Here is a 23,305-nt window from a genome sequence, read left to right as displayed (position 1 = left end):
ATAGTAAAAATTTACTTTGATGAAGGTTTTGAAGTGTGTGATAATAAGATGGCAATGTATGTGTTATAGTCATAGTTCTGGATTTTTTTTTTTTTTTTTTTTGTCTATGCACTCAATCTGATTGTTGCTTTGGAAAGGAATCAAGCGAAATTAGTTAATCTGTTTAATTTCTTTCATTGGCCTTGTGAAAGAGGTGTTCCGCCAAGTTATGAATGATTTATGTTGTATGGCTTGTAACTACATTTGGTGCTTTATCCTGTATAAGTTCTCTAAATCTAGCAATCCGGAATATGCTCTCTTGTTTTTATTATTTGTTGATTTTTACATTTTCAGATACAATTTTGACAATGGGTTGTTGGATTTCTTCACATGCACGGGACAACAATTCGTGGTACAATTATCAATACGAGGGGGTAGGTAAAGTAGAGCATATTTGTTGTGATCCAGCGTTCAGTTGCTTCAATATCTTCAAGGTTAATTACAATTAGTTTCTCCTTCAAAGAAATCAACAATTTGTATTTAGGTTGTTGTTATTTGTTATTTTATTGTTACTGGAAATTGTAGTTAATTACAATTGTACTCTCTCTTTTTATTGTTGTTATTTTCTAGTTAGTGGAAATTGTAGTTAACACTACTATCAATTAACAACCACATTTTCCAAATTAAAAAAAAAATAGATGATATCATTTCTTATCGAATTGAAGATCCTTTTTTGGGCTGAAATTATTTGAGACTAGGTTAAAAGGGAGGTTTATGAAGGCTTTGGAATTGTTGGGGACCATGTTGAAAGGTGGTGTTTCACCTAATGCTCCTACATTGGTTAGTGCTCTCTCGGCAATTGCAGGAGTCGGTAGTCTTAATAAAGCTATTTCCAGGAAAAAGGGAGGGCACCCGAACCGTGATAATTGTAGGCTTGTGAATGCATGGGATGGCTAAATAAGCTCTTGAGCTATTTCCAGGTTTATCCTGTATTATTGCGTATTCCATCAAAATTGTTCCCCTACAATTGGGTTAATTTTGTCCTGCACCCAACTGTTTCAATATTTTTCACCACACACCCATATATTTCGAAAATACTCACTCCACACCCAATTCTATTAATTTGACCGTTTATTCTAACGGTCAAAGGGTAAATTTAAAAATTCATATCCTAAATATTATTTGATGATGATAAATTAAATTTATTTGATAATTTAATTGATAAAATTATTATTAATTATCTTTAAATAAAATTTTTTAATGTAAATATTAATTATTAAATTAATATTTTATCTCATTTTATTTTTCTCTAATTCAAGATAAGGGGTATTTTGGATATTTACTTAAATTTCAAGTAGCTTCGTTAAACATAACGGTCAAATTAACAGAATTGAGTGTGGAGTGAATATTTTTGAAATATATGGGTGCGTGATAAAAAATGTTGAAACAGTCGGGTGCAGGACAAAATTAACCCACCTACAATTACATCACTTTGCAACTTGCAATCAATTGCCACCTTTTTCCATTTTCTTCAAAAGTTAAATAAATAAATAATTAAAGTTCTTTTTTTTTTGGGGGGGTCTTGTCATTTCTTCAGTCTAGAATGTTCCACTAGTCAACTTGGTAAAGTACCAACTTTGTAAGTTGTTATATCATTGGTTGCGTGCAGACCGTCATTCGGGCAAAGGATCATGCACTTGTGATTTCTGACAAATTCTGTTAACGACACGTCGTTTTCGTTCTCTTCAGGGGTAATCTCATCCTTGTTCATATTGTGTGGCAGACTTGAGTTTTATAATCTGTTAATTATTTGTCTATAACTGTAAAACGAAAGGAAAAACTTATTTAACTAACGCAGCAGTTAATTATGAAGGTTTCTTATAAATTTTCATGGTAAAAGTGCGGACCTAGAAATTTAAATTAGGGGGAGTTTGATTTAAAAAAATTATTTAATTTAATTTTTTTTAATGTTCACTTGAATATATTTTAAGTCTCATAAACTCAAATTTTATTACTATTTTTAAATTCTAAATAATAATATTAGTAAATTATATATTTTAAATACGTAAAAGTATAATTTTTCTAAGTAGTTTCCATAAAATATTTAAAAAAATAAAATAATATGGTTATTGAAATTTAAACCAAGATTTTAAATTCATCAAATAACACTCTTATCATTAAATTATAAGTCTTTTGTTACATAAAAAATATCCTCTCTTGGACTTTAGTTGGATTCGCCCAGGCCGTGGTAGATGATGATATGATGAGATTTTTTATTTTTCACGAGATAATGAGGAAAGCTTTAGGTAAAATTTTGAACATTTTTGAGTTCAAAACTCAAAACTAGCCGGATTGTATCTCAGTTCCAATGAATAGTCAACACGATCAGATTAATTATATAAATTGGAAAAAAAAACCAGAATAATTTAAAAGGCCCATAGCCCCACAGGGGCCATATCCTTCCAAAGCTAACGGACAAAGACACAAACTCACTCGACCCAGTACCCACTCACTTGGCCACCTCCTCTTCTTTTCCTCCACCACTGCCTAACTATTTCTTCTTCTTCTTTGTCTTATTCTGCATCCTTTTTTGACTTCCCTGTTAATTATTTGTTAGCTAATTTTTTTAATCGTTAGTTATTTTTATATTAATTGTTAAATATAGAATTCTTTAGATGTTAATTAATTAATTTTTTGACTGGATTATGAGAAATTTGTTTGTTAATTAGTTAAGGTAGCTATTGATCAATTCTTTAGATGTTAATTAATGAATTCTTTAGATGTTAATTGTTAAATATAGAATTCTTCAGATGTTAATTAATATAGGAAAGCTTTGTGGATCAAATAAAAAGGAGACCCGGTGAAGGGCCCACCTATAGCTTTCGTCACGAAGCATGAGCTAAGCCAACGTCTAAAGAGCACGTGGCAAAATCAGAGTGCCAAAACTCAATTAACTGTGTGCGCGGCAAATAATTAACTATGGTTAGCAATCCACTCTTCTCACTTGCTGGTTATATAAATAGCTCGTTCAGCACTTTCATTTAATTAGTGGCTAAGCAATCGCTTCGCTTGTGAGCTTCTGCTTCTCTCGAAGAGGTGCATTCGATTTTCTTGGTTTATCTATTTGTACTTGAAGTGGAAATGTTCTAATTCCGTAATTCTATTGTTTTCTTTCTGTAGCCTTTTTTCTTTAAAGAAAAAAAAAATTGAAAACCATTTTAGATAAAGGTGTTAATATCGACTTCGTTGATGAGAAAATAAAGGAAAAGGAAAGAGAATTGACTTGCTTTTCTTGGCAAAGAAAAAGGTTCATATCAATTGATTGGGAATGAGTTTTGTTTTCTTATTTGAAAATTTCTTGTGGGCTTTTCGTTCCCAACGTTTTCTTGGAAACCAAACAGAAATAACTTGTTGAGGCTCTGTTTTGTGCGCTCGTCTAACTAGTATCTGAATTGCATTCTGGAGTCATAATATTGAGATCTTAGGTAATTATGGTCATAATATCCATCTAAGACTGGAATTGTTACATTTTAAGATGTGGGAATTAAAATGATTAAGAACTTGAAAGTTGATGTTTGGGGGCATCATTTTTCTTTTTCATTTGTTTTACTTATATCTGATTAGTTACCATTAGTTACCGGCTTGTCTTAGCTCACTTTCACCACTGACTGGAAACAGAATTTGCTTGCAGCATCAATTCTCTCCTTGAATTGTCTCGTCATGTGTCCACCCACAGCTTCCACTCCCATCGATGTTGATTTTGCTTCTACTGATGAGAATCTCTTTGGTTCTTTGGAGAGAATGATCAGGGGATCTCCTCTTCCCTGCAATGTAATCAATGATGTCAATCCTTACAACCATATGCCCTCAAATTTACCTGGTAATTCTGCTCTTTCGTTTTTCCAAGTTTATTCCTTGTATGTTCTAATCAATTTTCATCACTCTACACGTTACAATTTAAGCAGTCTTTCTGATTTATGGTGCTTTTAAGCAGTCTTGTGATAGATAGGATAGTAAGCTAATGCTAGTAACAATATCTTGTGCTTGCTAGGTTAAAGGAATACATTTTCTCCATTTGGTGTCAAATTCCTGAACACCCATGTAGCTTTTAGAAGGATGATGGAAAGTAGTGCTGTGTTCCTTATGACACCATTTGGTGTCAAATTCCTTATGTAGCTTTAATGCTAGTAACAATATCTTGTGCTTGCTAGGTTAAAGGAATACATTTTCTCCATTTGGCGTCAAATTCCTGAACACCCATGTAGCTTTTAGAAGGATGATGGAAAGTAGTGCTGTGTTCCTTATGATTCAACATACTAATCATTTAACAGATGAGAAGATGTGATCTTAGTGTGGGCAAAACTAATGTTATCAAACTCTTATATAAGCTCTTTACTGGGTTCCTTTTTTATATCACCCGTCAAAAAGAAGGCTGCAAGTCTAAATTCTCTCATTAAAACCTGTGCCCAATTAATTAATTGGAGCTAATACAATTTATTAGCAGAGCTGGAAGTCCAGCAGTTGCTTTAGGACTCTACACGAATAAGTTTCTGCATCACCTATGAGTAAAAAATTCATGCTGTCAGGTAATGAGTTAATTCCCAAAACTTCTTCACTTGTTTAACTCCCTTCCAAATATGGGATTCGCAATACATGTTCAGCTTAACTTCTAACGTGTGAGGGTTAGCTTAACTTGATAAAACCAACCATTTTTTATTTTTTATTTTGTAAAAGAATTGTAATGTGCCAGATGGAGTTTGGTACCTGGTGTGCTCTAAGGAGAACACAAGTGCACAGCATGGACAATGGAGGGCTAAAGGGGAGACCTGCGAAATATTCTCAAATTCTTACATTATTGGTTGGAGAACTACACTTGAATTTTTCGAAGGTCAAGTTCCGAATGAACGTAAAACTGATTGGGTAATGCAAGAGTTCAGAATAACGCAGAAGAGATTGTATGGGGACAAAAAGGAAGAGGTATTCTGCTTGCCCTGTACTTATGCACTGTTATGTTTATTTCGTTGTTATTCTCAATCACGCCTGCCAGTGAAGTGTGAACTATGCATTTGTTTGGACAATGTGCAGGATTCCAGCTCACTATGCAGAGTCTTTTTGAGTGGTAAACAAAGCCCTAACCATGAAATGCAGCAGAAACTGTTTAGCGCCAATATTAACAATGAAACTCATAGTCATTCAACGGAATTAAGTTTTGACAAAGATAAGGATGATACAAGACAAGTTTCAATAATCAGATGTGAGGTATGTCAGCCTCAGCATTCTGGGCTTGTTTTCTGTCTGCTTGAGTGAATTTCGTGTTTGAACTTTGTTTGGTTTTCATTGATATTCAAGTAATTTTTTAATATTGACCCATTATTTGAGTTTTTTTCTTTTAATGTTGGCGCCAAACCATCACTTTTGACTTCACATGGAGCTCTTGATTAGAGGTGATTGTTTAACTGGAGGATGAGTTCTAAGTTTTTATTTTTAAAAATGAATGCTATTATAACAAGCCTTTTCTCAGTTGGTCACAATTTAAAATTGTGTAACATATGGCATTTGGTGAATCAAGATGAAAAAAAAAAACAGCTACGGTTGTCAAATGATCACTTCGACGAAGATGTTTGTCGATTTGAAGGTCTTCCACAGCATGGACATGATAATAATGTAACTGGAAGGCAACATTGTAGAGAAAATAATTAGTTATGCAATCTTCTATCAGTTGGTTATATGAAGACTTCGTGTTCTTTTTATTGTGCTTTTTTTTTTTTAATTTGTTTTTGGGTGGATTTGACTGGGGTGGGGACATTCTCATTGTGTGTTGAGGCCAGTAACCTTTTGCAGGTGAGTAATGACGGTGAGAGTAGAACTTCGGCTGTCATGGAGAGACCAACCAATCATGCCGAGGACAACCTGCCTGAAGCTGATAATTTTTCTGAAGATGACTTCTTGGAATTACACGATCTTGATCAGCCATTATCACCTTCTTCAAGTTCTGACAATTCAAGTGGCATGACCTTGTCATCGGATGAATATTTTGATCATTTAGCTTTGCTGCAAGAACTGGAACCTTGTAAAAACAAAGGTGTGGGTCCGGAGAATGCGGAATACAAGTATAGTTTCTCTACATCCCACACACCGAACGAGGTGGTTATTTTTCCAGGTAACTCGATTTTAGTATTTTGTAGAAACGTTCATTAACTTGATGAGGTCACTTTGTAGAAATTCTCTCATTATTATTATTAGGCCCTGCTTCATCGATGAAAGCTTCAAGCTTATATTCTTTAGTGGGGTTGGTAACCTTCTGGTGAACCACTAGATATAGCAAAAAATGGCAGTCTTTCTGAAACTTTTATCTTACTTGTATCTTTATGCCAAATTGGATGTTGTTGTATGGATAGATAATGTAATACTCAAATCTGTCAGCAGGTTCTCTTATTAACGTTGAAGGAAGCAAGCCTGAGACTGGAGATATCTTCAAAACTGAATCTGATTCAGCCATGGTGAACAGAACTCTAGATTCCAGGGTTTTGAAGCAAGCAGTCCAAGGCCAGAAAGCAAATTACAGGGGTGAAAGTCCATCATCAAATTCTCATGGTCAGACATCATCATTTAATGGCCAAATAGCACTTCAAAATGGGGGAAAGAAGGCAGCTGTTGGCAGAATGAAGAAGCTTAAAAGGAAGTATTTCTGCTTCATGCCATTTTAAATGCTCTTCATTTCACACGAATAGTAATAGGATATGGTTAAATTGCCCATAGTAACTCAGTAAGCAGTCAAGTTCACACTGGCCAAAGCTAGGTAATCATAGGTCGCAGTTTATAATCGATCAACATAATTGTGATGTTTGTTGTGTTTGAAGGCCATTGATGTATGTAGATATATTATATGAAAGAAGACGTTGTACTCATCTGATTTCTATTTCTAATTTTCTATGCGTGAAATTAGTTGAAAGAAATGTTTTACATTCAATTAATTGTCTATAGTTAATTTGGACTGTTGTTAACCTTTCCCCTTGCTTTTGGGCTTTTACTTGTTGGAACCAATATCTTGAGAATGACTTTCCTGTTACTTAAAAACTTGGGCCCAAACCAAGGATGGCGCTAGTTCACCTGTTGGTGCCGAAATCTCACAGTAACTACGTCTCAATAATCTTCGAGTGTGGGCAACCAATAATGCCCCGTGCTGCAACAAAAAGAACTAGTGTCGTTTAAACATATGGTTGGAAAATGAATATGTGAAAGACGCAGGGGGGGGAGCTATTTGCCAATAATCTGCCACGACTGCATCACGCATTTACCAAAGTAACCCCAACTGAACAACACCAACCAAATAATTTAAAATTTGGAGCTTTGAATTGACCATTAACCTAATTTATGTCGAGGCCCATGTGCCTGCCCGACTATTCTTCAAAATAATCTCAAGTCAAGCTCCGTCGGGAAGGAAGGAGCATCGAACATGTTCTGAAAAGACTAAACGTCATCGTTCTTTCCTTCTTTATAGTACGTACGTTTAATTCGGAACTAAAATACAAGAAAAAAGTTAACAAGTAAATCGAAACAATAACTTTGTAATTTTTGGGCATAAAATTTTGCTACGTAGCAGCAGCAATGGTAATTGCAATTTACAATTAGAATTATGAGAAGTGTCACTGTCCCACACGCACACAAAGGTCTCTTCTGCAGAATATCAAAATCGATCCCCGTTGTTTAGGCCCACTGAAAACCCAGGGCGGGCGGGCGGGCATTACCACAGGATATCTGCATTCAATTACATGTACTTATGTTTTTAGGGGGGAAATTTACAAACATAATATCACGAAATTTGCGTGGAGATTTATGTGACACAATTAATCACATAACATCGAAGTTGAACCAGTGATGACGGCAGATGACTGGTTTAATGGTGATGATTTAGCAGGACTTTCAGCTTGGAGAGAAAATCACGTCACATGATGATTGTATTAGTATTACAATTATATTATAATGAACGAACAAACAAACTTCACCGCGAAAGAAGTGTGCAAGAAGATATGAAATTTCTTAATAAGTAGTGGAACCCAATTTTCTTTGTTGCCTGCTTGCTTGCCCTTCTGCCTTAGCCAGAATCCACTCTCTTTCACTAATAATTAATTCAAATAATTTCTTTATCCCCTTCAGGTCATTCATATTCTGTTCTAACTACTATATTATACGCATACCCATGTCGTATATTCTCTATACATGTAAAAAATATTATATTATATTACTTCTTAGGGTGTATTTATTAACTGAGAATAAAAATGAAAATAGAAATGTGATTCATTAACTAATTTACTTTCAAAATGAGAAGGGAGAATAAAAATAAAATTTTAACAGCCTCATAAATTTAAGAACATGGAATTGAATTTCTATTTTTATCTCAAGTGAGAGAAGGAAATAAAAATAAAAAATATGAATGAGAAATAAATTAATATTTGTACTCTCACGAAAATAAAATTTGTTTTACCTCATTTAATAATAATAATCATAATTATTATAATAAACAATTACAATAATCAACGAAGATCATTTTATTAGCTTGCGATAATTTATTCAGCTTTTAAAATAAAATAAATACGTTAATAATAATATAACTCATCCCCATTTTGATTTTTATTTCAAATGCAATCAATTTTGATTTCAGTGAATTTTAATTATCCATCCATAAATATACCATTATCAGAAGAGTAATGATACAGCCACAAACTCTTATACAAACTTATTTTGTACAAACTGATGTGACATGATAAGATTGGTTGAATTAAAAATCACTTAGCTCACATGATTTATTTTTATTAGTTTATATTTTCATTCAACCAATGAATTAATACCACGTCAGTTTATACAAAATAAATTTATACAAGAGTTTGTGGCTGTATCATTACTCTTATCAGAATTAACTGTAACCGCAACTGACGCATAGACACGAGACCTTTTACCCTAGTCGCCACATAAAAGACAAACGACACCCATCTTTAATTAGCAAAAATACAAGCGTGGAAACAGCTAGTATCCTGCAAAATAATTGTTTAATTACGTACGATTTTTATCATTACTCTGTATCCAACGACAGTCGTGCAAAATAGAAAATCAATTTGAAATATGGACCGCTAAGATTAATCGGGGAATAAGCCACATGATAAGTTGGATAGAGGGCGATATATTATTAAATTATTCCCGTCGTTTTATTAAATTTCATTTCTCGTCCCCGTTCTTTTGCTTTTATACCAAGGCGTCCGGAAGGTCCACTCCTCTTCCTACTTTATGATCATTACACATGTTATGTGAACGTGTCTGCTTTTTCTACGACTGTTGGCCGCCTGGACCTTTTCCATCCAACGGCTGTACTGCGTTCCAACCAATCCAACGGCCGTAACATCCATCATCCTAAGTCAACGGCTCACGTTGCTCAGGGATGGCGGGAAAATCAGGTGGGAAAATTAAAGCAAAGAGAATTATTTTTATAAAGTGTTGTATTGTAGACAAACGTATGTGTGAGTGGGTATCTCATGTCGGATAAGACAACACCGACGCCCACTCTACACGTGGACCCACCTGATGAATTTCGGGTATCCGTTACGTTATAATAAAACTTGCGTTATTTTTCTCGTTTGCCTTTTTCCGGTAAAATTACGAAACGGACACCGATTATGAGGCGTTTTAAGTTTCGAAATACGTGGAAAGGCATAGGTCATGATCGTCATTTGATTGCACCCCACTACTTCCTTCTCCGCCTAGTCAAACGGTCAACCAGTGGTAACACAAAACCGCAACCTCAGCTTAAACTACTATCGCATGATTTACGAGACCGCTCTTAGTTACGTGGCGGAATTATATTGGCCTGTTCTTACACGTTGGGATTCATTAGCAACACAACCAATTAGCAATACCAGTCACTCTCATCTCTCCCTCTCTCACAAACACTCACTCTCTGCATTTTCTCTCTCTTACTATGTGTTTTCTCTCACGAAAAAAATCTGATTTTTCTCTAAAATCATCTTAATTTTGGTTTAAAAAACTCCAAATTTAAACTCAGCAATGCGTGATCTTCAATTTAAATGCAATTTTGACTTACAAATGTTTGCTTTTCACTGATATTTGAGAAAGCTCCTTTTTTTTGTGTGTGTGTTTCTTTTTTGTTTTATGTTAAAACAGAGAGAATGCTTGAAACAATGGAGAGTTCAGTGAATGGCGGGTTTTCACAGTTACAGAGCTATGGAGACAGCAGTGAAGAGGAGCTTTCGGTGCTGCCACGTCACACTAAGGTCGTGGTTACTGGAAATAATCGCACCAAATCAGTGCTTGTGGGTCTTCAGGGTGTTGTCAAGAAGGCTGTTGGCCTTGGAGGCTGGCATTGGCTGGTAACTATTGTTACTTAATTTGGGTATTTGGGGAATTTGGTTTTAATTAATTATTCATTTTTTTTAGGGTATTATTTGGTTTGTTAAAGTTTGAATTCAGTATTTAAAACTCAAAACAATTAATTTCTGATAATGTGGGATAATTTCAGAGGTTTTTAGTTTGGGTTTATTGTGAAATAATTTACTTTTAGGTTCCAATTTGATGCTTAGTTTTGATATATTGGCTTATTTTATTAATTGATAATTAGCAGTATGGTTAATATTACCATTGTTTACCAATGTAATTAGTTTCCAATAATAAATTTTAAGGATCTTATACATGTATATTTGCAAAACTATATGTTCTTCATGGATGATTTTGTCTTAATTAAGGTGCTCTTGGTGTGTTTTCAGTTGTAACTCTGAAGTTTGGGATAATGGTTATGATTGCATGTTTGTTTTTATCAATGGATCTGGCTTTTTGATAGATTCTAAGTAATGTGGCATTTTTTTAATTTAAATATTCTAGTACTGATTTCTGACTATTTTGGGTTTATTTACTGTTTTTATTTCTAATTCTTATTTCTATGCTTGAAAGGATGAAGGCTTAATAATTCTTTTGAGTATTGTCTTTTGGTAGATTAATTGGGATTTTACCTTCACATTGGATTTGGCTTGCTGTTTTGCATGATTGGCTTGCGTGGCAGGAAGCTGATTGAATTGATTTTGGATGGTCATCTCCTAATTATTTCATAAACTCCAGCACTTAATATCTGGATTTCAGTGTAATTTCTTGAAAATTTTGAATTTTTGAATGTTCTTGCAATTTCCTTCCCGTGATCTTCCCTTATTGAGAATCATTTTAGGTTGTCATGCGCTTCTTCAATGTTCAACGAGTATACATTTTCTTTGTCTTTCAACTCATTTCCATCATAACTATTCTTTTGTATTCCTTTTTTAGAATATTACAAAATAATGATGTCATGTTTTTTTGGTCGTTTTGCTGCTTTTAATGTTTTACAATTGCTTGCTTTTTGTTTTGAATTTGGTTGTTTCTTTTGGGAAGAGACATATTTGATTTATTTCATGTTGTGAACACTTGTCTTAGTGATTCTGGACCTAATGTGAGTGATTATTTGGATAAATGCAGGACTCCGTCTTTTATTGAACTTATCTTTCTTACATGATCTTCTGAAATTACACTGCTGGTTTGATCATACCTTCTGTTTAACTGGGCATTTTCTCCAATTCTGATTGTGGTTATTTGTTTCCCACTTAATTAAATCGTAGGTTCTTACGAATGGCATTGAAGTGAAGCTACAAAGGAATGCACTTAGCGTGATTGAAGCTCCTACTGGGAATGAGGAAGATGACGACCTTGAATTCGACAATGTGCCATGGAATATTTCAGATATGGGTGAGAGTTCGGTACACTGGTTATTGATTTCCCGTATTTTAAACTTGTCTCCTGTCATCAGTATTTTTGAGTTGCATTGATAAGTGTTAACACTGCTAAAAACCTTTTGAAGTCATTTCTAATTCCAGGATTCAGCTGGCTTTGCAAACTTGTGCTTGTTTTTTTTTTTTTTCAAAATCTTAAGTTCCTACTCCAATTGTGCTTGACTAGAGATGTTATAACTTAGCTTTTCAGAACTATTGAACTGTTTGAAATTGTGGGTTTGGAAAAGTTTATTCTCTAAGAGAAAATTGGTTGAGGTTGTTACATAGGATCCGGTGTGTTCACTTTTTGCTTTACCTATTGCAGAGAGCTTTTCTGTCTGTCTTCTTTATCTTTTAATGAGGTCCACCACTCTTTTTAATTCTTGCTTGTGCTATTTCTTTCCAGCTTCCGATGACACTCAAAAGTCCCACAGATCAAAGCTTAGGACACATAAATCAACTGGATCATCACACAAGACTACGAGCAGGTCTCTCTCTTGTGACTCCCACTCCCAGTCAAAGGGGTCTATTTCTACTCCCGGGTCCATGGTACGAAATCTCAAATGCTCTAAAATATGCTCTAAAATACTGTTAAAATACTGTTTTTGTTTGTTTCTATTCTATCTTTTATAAAAAATAATTAAAAAATCTGTTTGTATTTTATCTTTTTGCCTAATTATTCTTTTGCAAATCATCCTGTGCAGAAAATTGACCTTAGCAAATTGGAGATGGGTGCACTATGGAGATATTGGCGACATTTCAATCTTGTGAGTTATATGGACCAAATTTCATTGAATTATCTGCACTGCCTCGAAGCGAAATTTTTCATGAAAGAACACTGTTGAATTTGTTGTAGGTGGATGCTATCCCCAATCCATCAAGGGAGCAACTGATTGATGTGGTTCAGCGGCATTTCATGTCGCAGGTATGTGCCAAATTCTAGAATGCATTTCTAAACCCTAGTACCAGCTTCTCTGACAATTTTTTTTTTCATCTTTTCCAAGCAAATAGGATATGATTGCAATAATGTGTAGCTTTTAGAAGTACTTGAATTTGAATGCTGAGATTTTTTTTTTTTTTTTTGGGTTATATCTCTACCTCAATTTCCCATAGTTGACTTATATGAATTTATTTTAATTTTTTCTTTTTTCTTTTTTCTTTTTTCTTTTTTTGGCCCATGAAGCAAATGGATGAGCTGCAGGTAATTGTGGGGTTTGTTCAGGCCGCAAAGAGACTGAAGACGGTATGCAAATGACCTTGAGATAAAATGAGAAATATTTTGAGTTGGGTTATGCTAACTAAAACTGCTACTGTAAGCTCCGCTCTTCCTCAGTAGTGATATGTGTATCATATTTACCCATGGCATGTTGCTGTGGTGGTCGTGGTCGTGGTTGCTGTGAGTAGGTTAGTAGTTAATCTGAGCTATAGAGGTTCTTACATTTTGGTAGCCTAGTTATGTAGATATATATATATGTAAACTGGTGTTGCTGGCGACTAGACCTCTCTAAGAAAGAAGCCCCAGTGGCTTCCTCTGTAAGCTGCTTTGCTTGAATGTATTTGCTGACTTGGGGGTTTCCTCAAAATGTATATATTCTTCCTTTCTCGGTTTTTTCTCCTTTATTCTTCTGCGGCCCATCATAACAAATCTTAAAGATTGTTGATTGTTAAAGGTGGAAGTTGGGAAAATGAAAATCTAATGTGAGGTAAATCTCCTCGTCCTCGGCGACGGTTTCAAATAATTTAACATACTCTACATACTCTGCATTTATATAAAATGGAAAGCTGGCAAATCATACATTATTCGATGTCACACATTTTGGGGTCATTTTTTTCTAAAAGTCATCGCATCACAACATTAAGCTCTCAGGCAATTGTGGGCAGCCGCGAGATATTTTTTGTAATTATAATTATTATGCGACTGAATTGAATTTGAAGCTGCTGCTTCCTCTTCGCTTCGCTTTTATACGGCTTTTCTTGTGTTGTTGTGGCTGGCTGTGAATTGATTCGATTCGCGAAGCGTCAGAATCATCAATAGGTGGCAAGGTGAAGTCAAAATCAGAAAGATCTTTAGAAATCAAAGCTAGGACCCACTCGCATTTAATAAGCCTGCCCGAGTCCAATAATGCAGGGGCGGTTGTAACTGTAGTTTACGTTTGGATTAAAAGTTTTAGGAAATTGTTTTTGATAAAATTATCCTATTTTATAGTAAGTTTTTTTTAAAAAAAAATTTTAATCTGAGCCTGAAAATTAATCTTATATTTATTATAATTTCATATATATTATAAAAATTTAAAATTATTCTTATTAATTAAGAAATAAAATCATTAATTTTAAAAAATTTATTACTATTATTATTATCATCATCATCATCAATTATATTGAGATAACAAAATAAAAAATAAAAAAATAAAATATTTATTTTAATTATCAATTATTATGTATACACAATAAAAAATATGTTATATGCATTTTTATAAATATATAAATAAATTTTATTTAATATTATATATAATTCAATTATTTATATTATTACAACAGTTTAATAGTAAAACTTACTAAACATATACAACTGCTTTTAAAACTTGCAGAATTTTTAACAAAAAGTTTAATCTACTAACTCTTGAGATTAAATTTTCTTTACTTGTATATTTAACAATTTATCATTAAAATTAACTTTTAATAAGTGATTGCATTATTGATTGTATTAAATTTAATAATCACTATTATAATATTAAAAAAAATAATGAAGATAATTAATAATAACATTAATTTATTTATTTTATATAATATTTTTTAAAATATTTGATAAAAATAATTAAACAGTTAATTTTTAATATCTTTTTTATTTGTTTATTATATTATTACTACCCAATAGCTCGTTTGCAATATATTTAAGTAGGTTTCCCTGTAGAAGCATTGGCTAGGGGCTTAGGCCCTAGCGAGCGCATGGTTGAAATTTGAATGAATGATCACAATCGCCTCTTATTAAATCGAAATGGAAAAATTATTTGCACTCCACGCCAGTAAAGTAAGTTTGGGTCACTCGATTGTTTTTTGTTGGTTGGTGCATTTGGTGAAAGCTTTTCCCCTGCAGATAAAAAGTCACAACAAAATTGAACTTCACCCATCACCACCCATGTGTAGTTTCAAAATCCTTGCCCTAAAAAACCAATTTTTTTTTTTTTTTTTTGCCCAAAAAATAAACACCCTTTTTATCAACCAGACATTTCTTTTCTCAAAAAAGGAAATATGTAGCTGCGCGTACAGTCTACATAGAGTATTCGCTTGACTAATAGTTTACTGTATTATTAATTAATTACTTTCTAATAAATAAATAAACCATGCTTCTTTGTCTCCTCTCGTTATTAAATAATCTCTTTCACATCACACCATCGCCACCGCCGCCACGTTGCTATTTTATTTTGTTCGCAGGTTCAAGTCTTTGCTGTTTAAATTTTACTGGCTCTATTATTGGGCCGAATTTATGATTCTACCGACAAAATGCATCAGAAATAGGTGTAAAATTTTAAGCAACAATAATGCACTGCTTCTGGCGCCAATTAACTGCTGAATAATTGCATATAACAACAACTGCGCCAGATTGACATCCAAACAAATCATCAGTTTTTATTATGGAAAAATATCCTTCCATCTTTGTTATTTACATAATAGTCAATTTCATCTCTAATTCTTAATCAATTACCCAAAGCACCCTTTCGTTAAGAATATTAAAATATATTATAGAATAAAATATTGGTAGTGATTCTTGATTGAAATTTTTTTTTATTTGTATCTTTAGTGTGGATTCGTTAAAGTAAATAAATGAGTCTGTGTTTGTTTTTGGTAGAAGAACAGTGCTAATTGATTATTTATTTATTTATTTATTTATTTATCTTAACCAAATTAAGATAAGATTTGTTTACTTTAATTTAGATTACCGTGAACATTTTTTTTTAATATACCGTTGTTCATTTGGACCATAATACAAAAACCAAAATAAATAAATAAGAATATAGAGGGTGTGTGCTACCCCTAAAAATGCTTTTCAAACAAAAGCCGAAAACAGCAACTAAGCTTTTACCAATTTATTTATCTAATATTTTATTTATTTATTTATCTTAACCAACATTTTTTTTACCAATTTATCTTATGGACCAATAGGTTTTCTCCAGCAAAGCCCAAACGTCTCACACTAATAAAAGGGACATCAACTGGAATGGTAGTCCTAAAGAGACCATTGAGTGCGAATAGTTTAAAAAATGTAGGAGGCACTTGACTTCTCTAAACCCCTAGGTTCAGTCGACAAATTATTATTATTATTAGTAGTAGTACTGGTGGTGGTGGTGGTGGTGGTGTAAAGGATAGAGAATTAGATTACAAAAGAAATAAGACTCCATTCTATTTTAAGAGTGAGAAAATTTGGAAAGAAAAAAAAAAAGTGTATATGGGGTTTATGAAGAAAAGGGTATTGTTGGTGTTAAAATAAGTATTGAAAATAGGTCATAAGCGTTTAAAGGGTGTTGGAAGCTCCCCACTCTAAAAACATAAGAGAGGGCTTGGTGAGATGAAAAGTGGGCTTGAACTGCTCCACTCTACAGTTTTGTCCAGTCCAATCTACCAATTTTAAAGCCCAAATTTATCCAATGAGCCTGCCCTAATCCCTTAACAAACAGTGGAACAGTTGGTTTCAAGCTTTGGGTAAAGAACTGAAGGCTGAGAAGGCCTTTCGAGACACCCTCTGAATTCCCCACTCTAAAACTCCCCGTAAGATCCTTTTTTCAAATTGAAATTATTTCAACAATCAAACCCCACTGTCGAAGGCTTTGATAATCCTCGTATCTATCACATGAAAGATTTGCATGTGTATAGCACACAGGCTAGGCTAGGCTAGTCCAGCACTCTCTGCTCTAGCCTATGACATCTAATTGCTTCATCAGTCTTTGCTAATCAAATGCTTATTGCTTTCCCATACAATTATCAATCGTGCTAATTGCTAAAGCACAGAGTATCCTGATTAGAAAATTCCAAAGCAAAGTGGTCGCACATACTTCTGATCACAACAAATATCTGCACTTGCCTCATCTTCTTCTTGGTCAAAACAACTGGTACCATTTGTCCATTATATTTCTCCATTTCGTTCACCTAAACAAGGCCTCCATTATTGAAAAATGATGTCATACTATACTAATCAACAAAACAACAAAAGATTCAATCTCTTTTGGTCAAAGATTCAATTTAGATCCCAGAATGTGGCGTCTTTATGTCCAATCACTTTGCCACTTTCAACATTAAGCCAATAACCAAATATGTTAAATGTTACTCATGACATCAATCTCAGTGTAATTTTATCGGTCAAAGCTTCGATTTCGTCCCCTTAATGCTCAATCAAAGCGGCTTTTTCTTGCCCCCTCTTCGTCTTATTATCGGCACTTCCATTTTCTACTTTTCCTTGCTTTCATATGTTCATCAACTCGTTGCTGCAATCGTAGTCGTAGAAGCACAAGACAACTTGTTTTGGTCAAAGAAAGCGCCAAATTGCGTGCATATTATATTTACTCAAGTAGCTTTTTGTTCAACTTTTCCTTTAATCTGGGCAGAATTCCAAAGTGCATTACAAACTCCATCAGCACTAGAGTCAGATTTGATATCATTCTGTTATATTTTTGTGAAGGAGGTATTTGATTAAAGAAGTCGTCCTGCCATGAGTTTTCACCCTCATGTTTGCATTTACGTTTTGTTGGTTCTCTAAATTTTCTACTATTCTTGTTACATACTCATATGTAATATTTGTTTTACAAATCTTGATTATGTTTTTATATTAGTGTCTTGTATTATAAGATAGACCTTAAAATACAATCTTATATATACGATGAAGTGCAAGATAAAAATTTGTATACATTAAAATGTATAAGATTGAGACTTATTTATATGAAAATTTAAAAAAATATATAAACGCGTTTTTTTATAACATGGATTAAAAGATTGAAGCTAAAAATAAGGGCAATTTTATTTTTGTCATTTTACAATGGTAAAATAAAAAAAAATGAAAAATGATTTTGGTCAAAGTGGTGTAAAATCAAGACAAATCATATGAAGAGTCCCCCGCTTCCAAATAAAACATTAAATTAATTCCAACAAATTAGATTTACTGTAGCTAATAAATCCAAGCTTCAATATCAATGCCTTTTGATTCCCAAGTGCATGCATATATTGTTGCAGTTTCAAGATAAATCATATAAACAATCCGAATACGTGTATTCCTCTGTATCTTACGTAAACTAAAACTCAAGAATTAAAATTCAAAAAAAAAAAAAAACCTAATTGAAAAACAATATCCAACACGTAATCACAAAAACGGTCCCCATAAACACGAGAATAGCCTCGAATTTTGACAGACGAAAAGTTTGTATAAGCCAACTGCTAGCAAATAAGCTCGATACAAAAGTTTAGGATAAATTTAAGTTTAATTAAATATGGTTAAAAACTCATAAATCTGAAATTAGGTCCAAGAGAATATTGATAGGAAATAAGCTAGATATTAAAGTACATAACAGCACTTGGTTGAAATTCTTCATATCTTGGGGCGCATATCCATAGCAGAAAGACATATATGAATCAATTCTCTTTGCGGATGTCATCCATACTTGATTATTATTATAATGTAGATATGAATCTGATTTATGTAAATTGGACATTATATTCGCATATTTGTATATCACAAGGATTTTAACTTCAGCTAACTAAAGATTCAACCAGCCAAATGGGGCTGCCTCCGATATGGACGCAAAGTTATGCTATGCGTATCCATGACATTGTAGAATCTACGCAATTGTGAAAGGATTATATATTTATATATCAAGATTCCATTCCGTGCACATAAATAAACCCTAACAAGTTCATGACAGAATTTTTAATCTACTTTTGAAAAAAAAAATGGGAGGAAATTATATTTAACTATCAATTGCGATATGAATCTAACTATGGGGTATCATATTTAAGCTACTAGATGTAGTTGAAAATGAACCCAGCTTTTCTTTTCCAAATTGATACCAGCAATATGTCAAACCATACCAGAGAATATATGTGAGCTCACACGAATCTCTTTCAATTACTAACAACAACGTACAATTAGGCCACAGGGCCTAAGAACTATCAATTTGCTCGACATCGTAATTTCATTTGCATGCTTCCATGGCATATTAGTTTGAGGCCAACTCGAAGGATAATATATTCGTGGGTCCAAACTGTTATTCACTTAGCATCGAAAAAATTCCAAGGACGACACATGCATTAGCATGAAGAATTTTAAGATTATCCAAATTGATGATGCATTAAATGAAGTACAAAACCTCATATTATGCTACAACAAGGGACGCCAGCCTTTATAATGAAATTTCATATATATATATATATATATATAAAGATGTTCTAGTAAGCACTATTGTCCATCATATGGTGAGTATTTAAATATGTGGTAAAATTTTGTAACCTTTTAAGAATAGTTTTTAAGTTGTGGATTGATCAAACAACGATAAACGACGCTGTCGTTTAGATGTGGTGAGCATCATCGTCCACTAGATTATTACTCATATAAGCTTTCAATCAGGTAACCTGACCATATTAAATCAGGAATAAGATAAAAGACAAACGAATGCAGATTTCAATACATTATAGGACAAAACAATTGAAATTTATATTTTTCATCTTTTAACTCATACCTAATTTTAATATAGTTAGGGAACCCTGATTAAAAAAATATATTATTATTATTATTATTATTATTATTATTATTATTATTATTATTATTATACTACACTTCTAATAAGGTATTCTAACTTTGATATGGTCATGACTAAATTAATATATATATATTGATTTCAATACACTACATGAGAGTGTATATATTCTTATTTAACTTGATTTTGACCTTATTAAAGTAACATATCTCTAATTTATAGGTCAAGTGATGATAGTGACTTAACTTCCTTGAAAGCCTCATCATCCACATATTAATTTAAAACCTATCGACTTTATAGTTGTGCGTCAGATTTGTATCCCATTGCAAGCAGCGTAACGTACTTGATTAAAGTCAAAAGTATGTATTGTACCTGTTTGAGGGAAAGATGGGAAAGGTAATAGAGCGCCACGTGTCAGCCAATGGAATGATATCAGCACAATCGGAGGTACCCTACATAATCCGAGGTGCCCGACATGACTTGAGGTACCCCGTATAAATAGAGGTACCCTGCACAATTAGAGGTATCCCACACAAATAGAGGTACCCCATACAAATAGAGGTACCCCATACAAATAGAGGTATCCCATACAGATAGGGGTACCCTGCGTAATAGGGGGTACCCCATGTAATTCGAGGTACCCGGCAAAGCGGATGCAAGAGAATCCACCGAAAATATCCGCCATGAGAAACGTCTCCGCCTCCTAAAAGATATCATTTGATTTTGTCAGAATTAAGAATCAAAAGCGACGTGCTAAAAGGAGGGACAGCCGTCTGCTACCTCTGCCAAAAGTGAAGGACACTGTCCCAAGGACAGTGGTCCCTAGCCGCCTACCCGACAGCTACTGCAGAGGTACCCTGGACCACTCTCCAGCGCACGCCACGTTTCCAAAAGATGAGATACGCCGCGAACATGCACATAACGGCCCCAAGAATCATAAAAGCGGTAAAAGGACGTTAGCCAAAAAGGGTATGCCACGTGGCAGCTAAGGTACTCCATATATAAAGGCGCCTAGGTTTCATTCTCCATCATGCTCTCATTCGCCCAAAAACACTCACACTCCAAAAAAGAGGTTTTCTTCAACCTTAAACCCTAATTTACAGAGGGCTAGCTAGCTCTCTTTGCAATAAAAGCTTGAGTTTGCTAACTTGAGCGTCGGAGTGTGAACGCCGGGGTACCCCTGGCTTCACCTCTAACCTCTATTTCATTGTTTTGCAGGCGTGAAGCTTATTTTGAAGGATACCTCTCTTGTTTCTGATCTTCCACCATTGTTACCACTCTCTCTCCCTTTCTCACCTCCCCGCATTTCAGATACACCGCACCGCACACAATAAACTAGTGAGGTACCCCATCTCCCCCAAAAATATAAATTCATTGTTGAAGATTGATTTTGGATTTTCCTACCCCAAAATCAGTTGAAAACAATTGGCGCCGTCTGTGGGGAGACGCACAAAAAGCCTCCTCCACGGTTACCAAACTAGTTGTTGTGTGTACTCCAATACATGGCACCCGACGTACCTCCCGAAGGTTTAATGGGGGATCCTACAAGGATGAGAGAGGACAGCAGCAGTGAAGGCAGTGATCCCGCGAGAAGGGTAGCCCGCATCAGTAAGGGCAAGGGTGTCAAGCAGTCGACGGGTGTTCGCCAAGAAGAAGAACCTATTTCGCACAAGCGTTTTGAGGATCTTGCTCACGCAATACTTAGGGCGGTTGGATCTCGGGCACCCGAAAGTTCACTTCCACCAGTGACGCTAGAAGCTCCACCACCTCAAACGGACGACCAAGCTATGGTCAGAAGAGGGGTACCCGAGGCCAGCAAGCCAAAGCCTAGGCCATCGGGTACCCGTTCTAAGTTTCAAACCATGGGCTCCCGCGACGAGCGTTCCACCGCCTCTTGCAATTCCCGCAGTAGCCAGGGTACGAGGCGTGCAAAGCATACCCACGAGGATCTCCGTGAGAAGTTAAACGCCAAAAGGGCTTCTCAAATCGCGGCGACATCATCAGGTACACCGAGGGTACCCCTCGAACTTGTGGAAAAGATGGAGAACCTGGAAGCCCAAGTGAAGCTCCTCTCCGAGAAGCAAAACATCACAGCTGCACCAACGCCAATGACCTACCAATCGCCATTCACTATGGAGATTAGGACAGCAGCTCTCCCCGAGGCGTTTGCCATGCCTCAGATACCCCAATACTCGGGTACCACTGATCCCTCGGAGCATGCTGAGCTATACCGTGACCAAATGCTTATTAAGGGTGTAGATGAGAGCGCCATGTGTAGGATGTTTACACACACACTCACGGGCCCCGCGAAGTCATAGTTTCGCTCTTTGAAGGCGGGTAGCATATCTTCCTTACACCAATTGTTATCTGAATTTACTAAAGAGTTTTCCTATGCTTCCACTCAAGATAGGGTAGCCTCCAAACTTGCCTTTATCAAGCAAGGGGAAGCCGAGCCTTTGGCGGAGTATGTAAGTCGTTTCCACCAAGAGGTGCTGCGGACCGGAGCATTGGGAAACCAATACACATTGACCCATTTTGAGAAAAATTTACGGTTGGGTAAGTTATGGCGTTCTTTTCAAAAGAAGCGTCCACTTTCATATGGGGAAGCCCGTTCTCGGGCGTTGCAACAAGTGGAGATGGACGAAAAATGCCAATTGAAGCGCCAAGAACATAAGGCCGATGTTACAAAGAACAAAGAGAAGCCCAAGAGGGTGGAGGCCCCAATACCGCGGGTGCCCCGAGCACGGAGCCCTCCACGGGCTGCCTTGCGGGGACGAGGGTATAACCCTCAGGGTGCCTCAAGGGTACCCCAACCTCCAAGATCGCCACCACCGGATCAGCGAGAGCCACCGCCGAGGCCTCGGTATGAATCTTACCACCCACTGAATCGATCCCCAGAGCAGATCTTCTACCATATTCGGGATAGTGGCCTCCTCCGCCCTCCTAAGCCAATGAAGAAGTACCCCAACATGAAGCGTAGCCTGAAGTATTGCGAGTTCCATGAGGACTTTGGTCACAGCACAGCCGAGTGCTTCACCTTGCGAGAAGAAATTGAATCTTTGATTCTCAGCGGGTACCTCAAAGAATTTGTTGCTGGCATGAGAGAAGCTCGGAAATCTGCGGAACATGATAAAGGCAAGCGGGTAGCTGATGGCAGTCTCGAACGAGAGGTACCCCTTGGACACAAGAAAGGCGTGTATGTCCGAATGATCATGGGCGGACCGACTTTAGCGGGCCAATCTAGGAGGGCTATCAAAGGCTATGGTAGATCGTTGTCGATAACCACCAATATGGGCAGAGAAGTCAACCTTAATGAATGGGGTACACCGAAGGTACCCCACCATCCCCCCACTATCCTTTTTACAGAAAAAGATGCGGAGGGCATCTCGTACCCCCACGATGATGCCTTCGTAATTACGTTGAAGGTTGCCACTGGTAAGGTAGCAAGAACTCTCGTAGATACCGGTAGCTCCGTTGACATCATTTTCAAAAGCGCCTTGGATCAGCTATTGATTGAGTCGCCAAAGATCACCCCATATGCTACGCCTCTTATTGGGTTCGCCGGAGATATGGTTATACCAAAAGGCATCATTACGCTGCCCGTTACACTTGGTAAGGTACCTCACCGTGTTGTTCATATGATTGATTTTCTTATTGTAGATCACCCGGGTGCCTACAATATTATATTGGGTAGGCCGTTCTTAGTAGCAACTAAAGCGGTGGTATCCATGCACTATCTCGCCATGAAAGTCCCGGCCGCCCAAGAAGTTATCACCATTAAAGGGGACCAGC

At 35.7% G+C, this 23,305-nt stretch overlaps 2 protein-coding genes across 7 annotated transcripts; both read left to right on the top strand.

Moving 5' to 3' along the window:
• Positions 1-3,026: 3,026 nt before the first annotated feature.
• On the top strand, positions 3,027-6,898 carry LOC18041001 (NAC transcription factor 29). 6 transcript variants are annotated; one of them, XM_006434870.2, is made up of 6 exons: positions 3,027-3,075; positions 3,671-3,859; positions 4,730-4,956; positions 5,065-5,238; positions 5,821-6,139; positions 6,406-6,898. In XM_006434870.2, the coding sequence occupies exons 2-6, from the start codon at positions 3,700-3,702 to the stop codon at positions 6,684-6,686; spliced, it is 1,161 nt and encodes a 386-aa protein (XP_006434933.1). In that variant the 5' UTR covers positions 3,027-3,075; positions 3,671-3,699; the 3' UTR covers positions 6,687-6,898. The 6 variants fall into 6 exon arrangements, with proteins under 6 accessions (XP_006434933.1, XP_006434934.1, XP_024039766.1 ...); XM_006434871.2 differs by having other exon boundaries at positions 5,032-5,238; XM_024183998.1 differs by having other exon boundaries at positions 3,033-3,075; positions 3,658-3,859; positions 5,032-5,238.
• A 2,754-nt stretch (positions 6,899-9,652) lies between these two features.
• LOC18040696 lies at positions 9,653-13,406 on the top strand. Its single transcript, XM_006434868.2, has 6 exons — positions 9,653-10,358; positions 11,628-11,754; positions 12,184-12,326; positions 12,482-12,544; positions 12,634-12,702; positions 12,961-13,406. The coding sequence occupies exons 1-6, from the start codon at positions 10,158-10,160 to the stop codon at positions 13,030-13,032; spliced, it is 675 nt and encodes a 224-aa protein (XP_006434931.1). The 5' UTR covers positions 9,653-10,157; the 3' UTR covers positions 13,033-13,406.
• Positions 13,407-23,305: the final 9,899 nt, after the last annotated feature.

The sequence above is a fragment of the Citrus clementina genome, unplaced genomic scaffold (genome assembly GCF_000493195.1).
Source record: "Citrus clementina cultivar Clemenules unplaced genomic scaffold, Citrus_clementina_v1.0 scaffold_5, whole genome shotgun sequence".
NCBI lineage: Eukaryota > Viridiplantae > Streptophyta > Magnoliopsida > Sapindales > Rutaceae > Citrus > Citrus x clementina.
This window is presented reverse-complemented; position numbering and strand designations above follow the sequence as displayed.

Bases quoted from the DNA above. Each gene is read 5' to 3' on its own strand.
- LOC18040696 (XM_006434868.2), top strand. From the start codon at position 10,158: ATGCTTGAAACAATGGAGAGTTCAGTGAATGGCGGGTTTTCACAGTTA. The intron at 12,545-12,633 runs GTGAGTTATATG...AATTTGTTGTAG, and splicing joins ATTGGCGACATTTCAATCTT to GTGGATGCTATCCCCAATCC. The intron at 12,703-12,960 runs GTATGTGCCAAA...TGGCCCATGAAG, and splicing joins AGCGGCATTTCATGTCGCAG to CAAATGGATGAGCTGCAGGT.
- LOC18041001 (XM_006434871.2), top strand. From the start codon at position 3,700: ATGTGTCCACCCACAGCTTCCACTCCCATCGATGTTGATTTTGCTTCT. The intron at 3,860-4,729 runs GTAATTCTGCTC...GTAATGTGCCAG, and splicing joins TATGCCCTCAAATTTACCTG to ATGGAGTTTGGTACCTGGTG. The intron at 4,957-5,031 runs GTATTCTGCTTG...CTGCCAGTGAAG, and splicing joins ATGGGGACAAAAAGGAAGAG to TGTGAACTATGCATTTGTTT.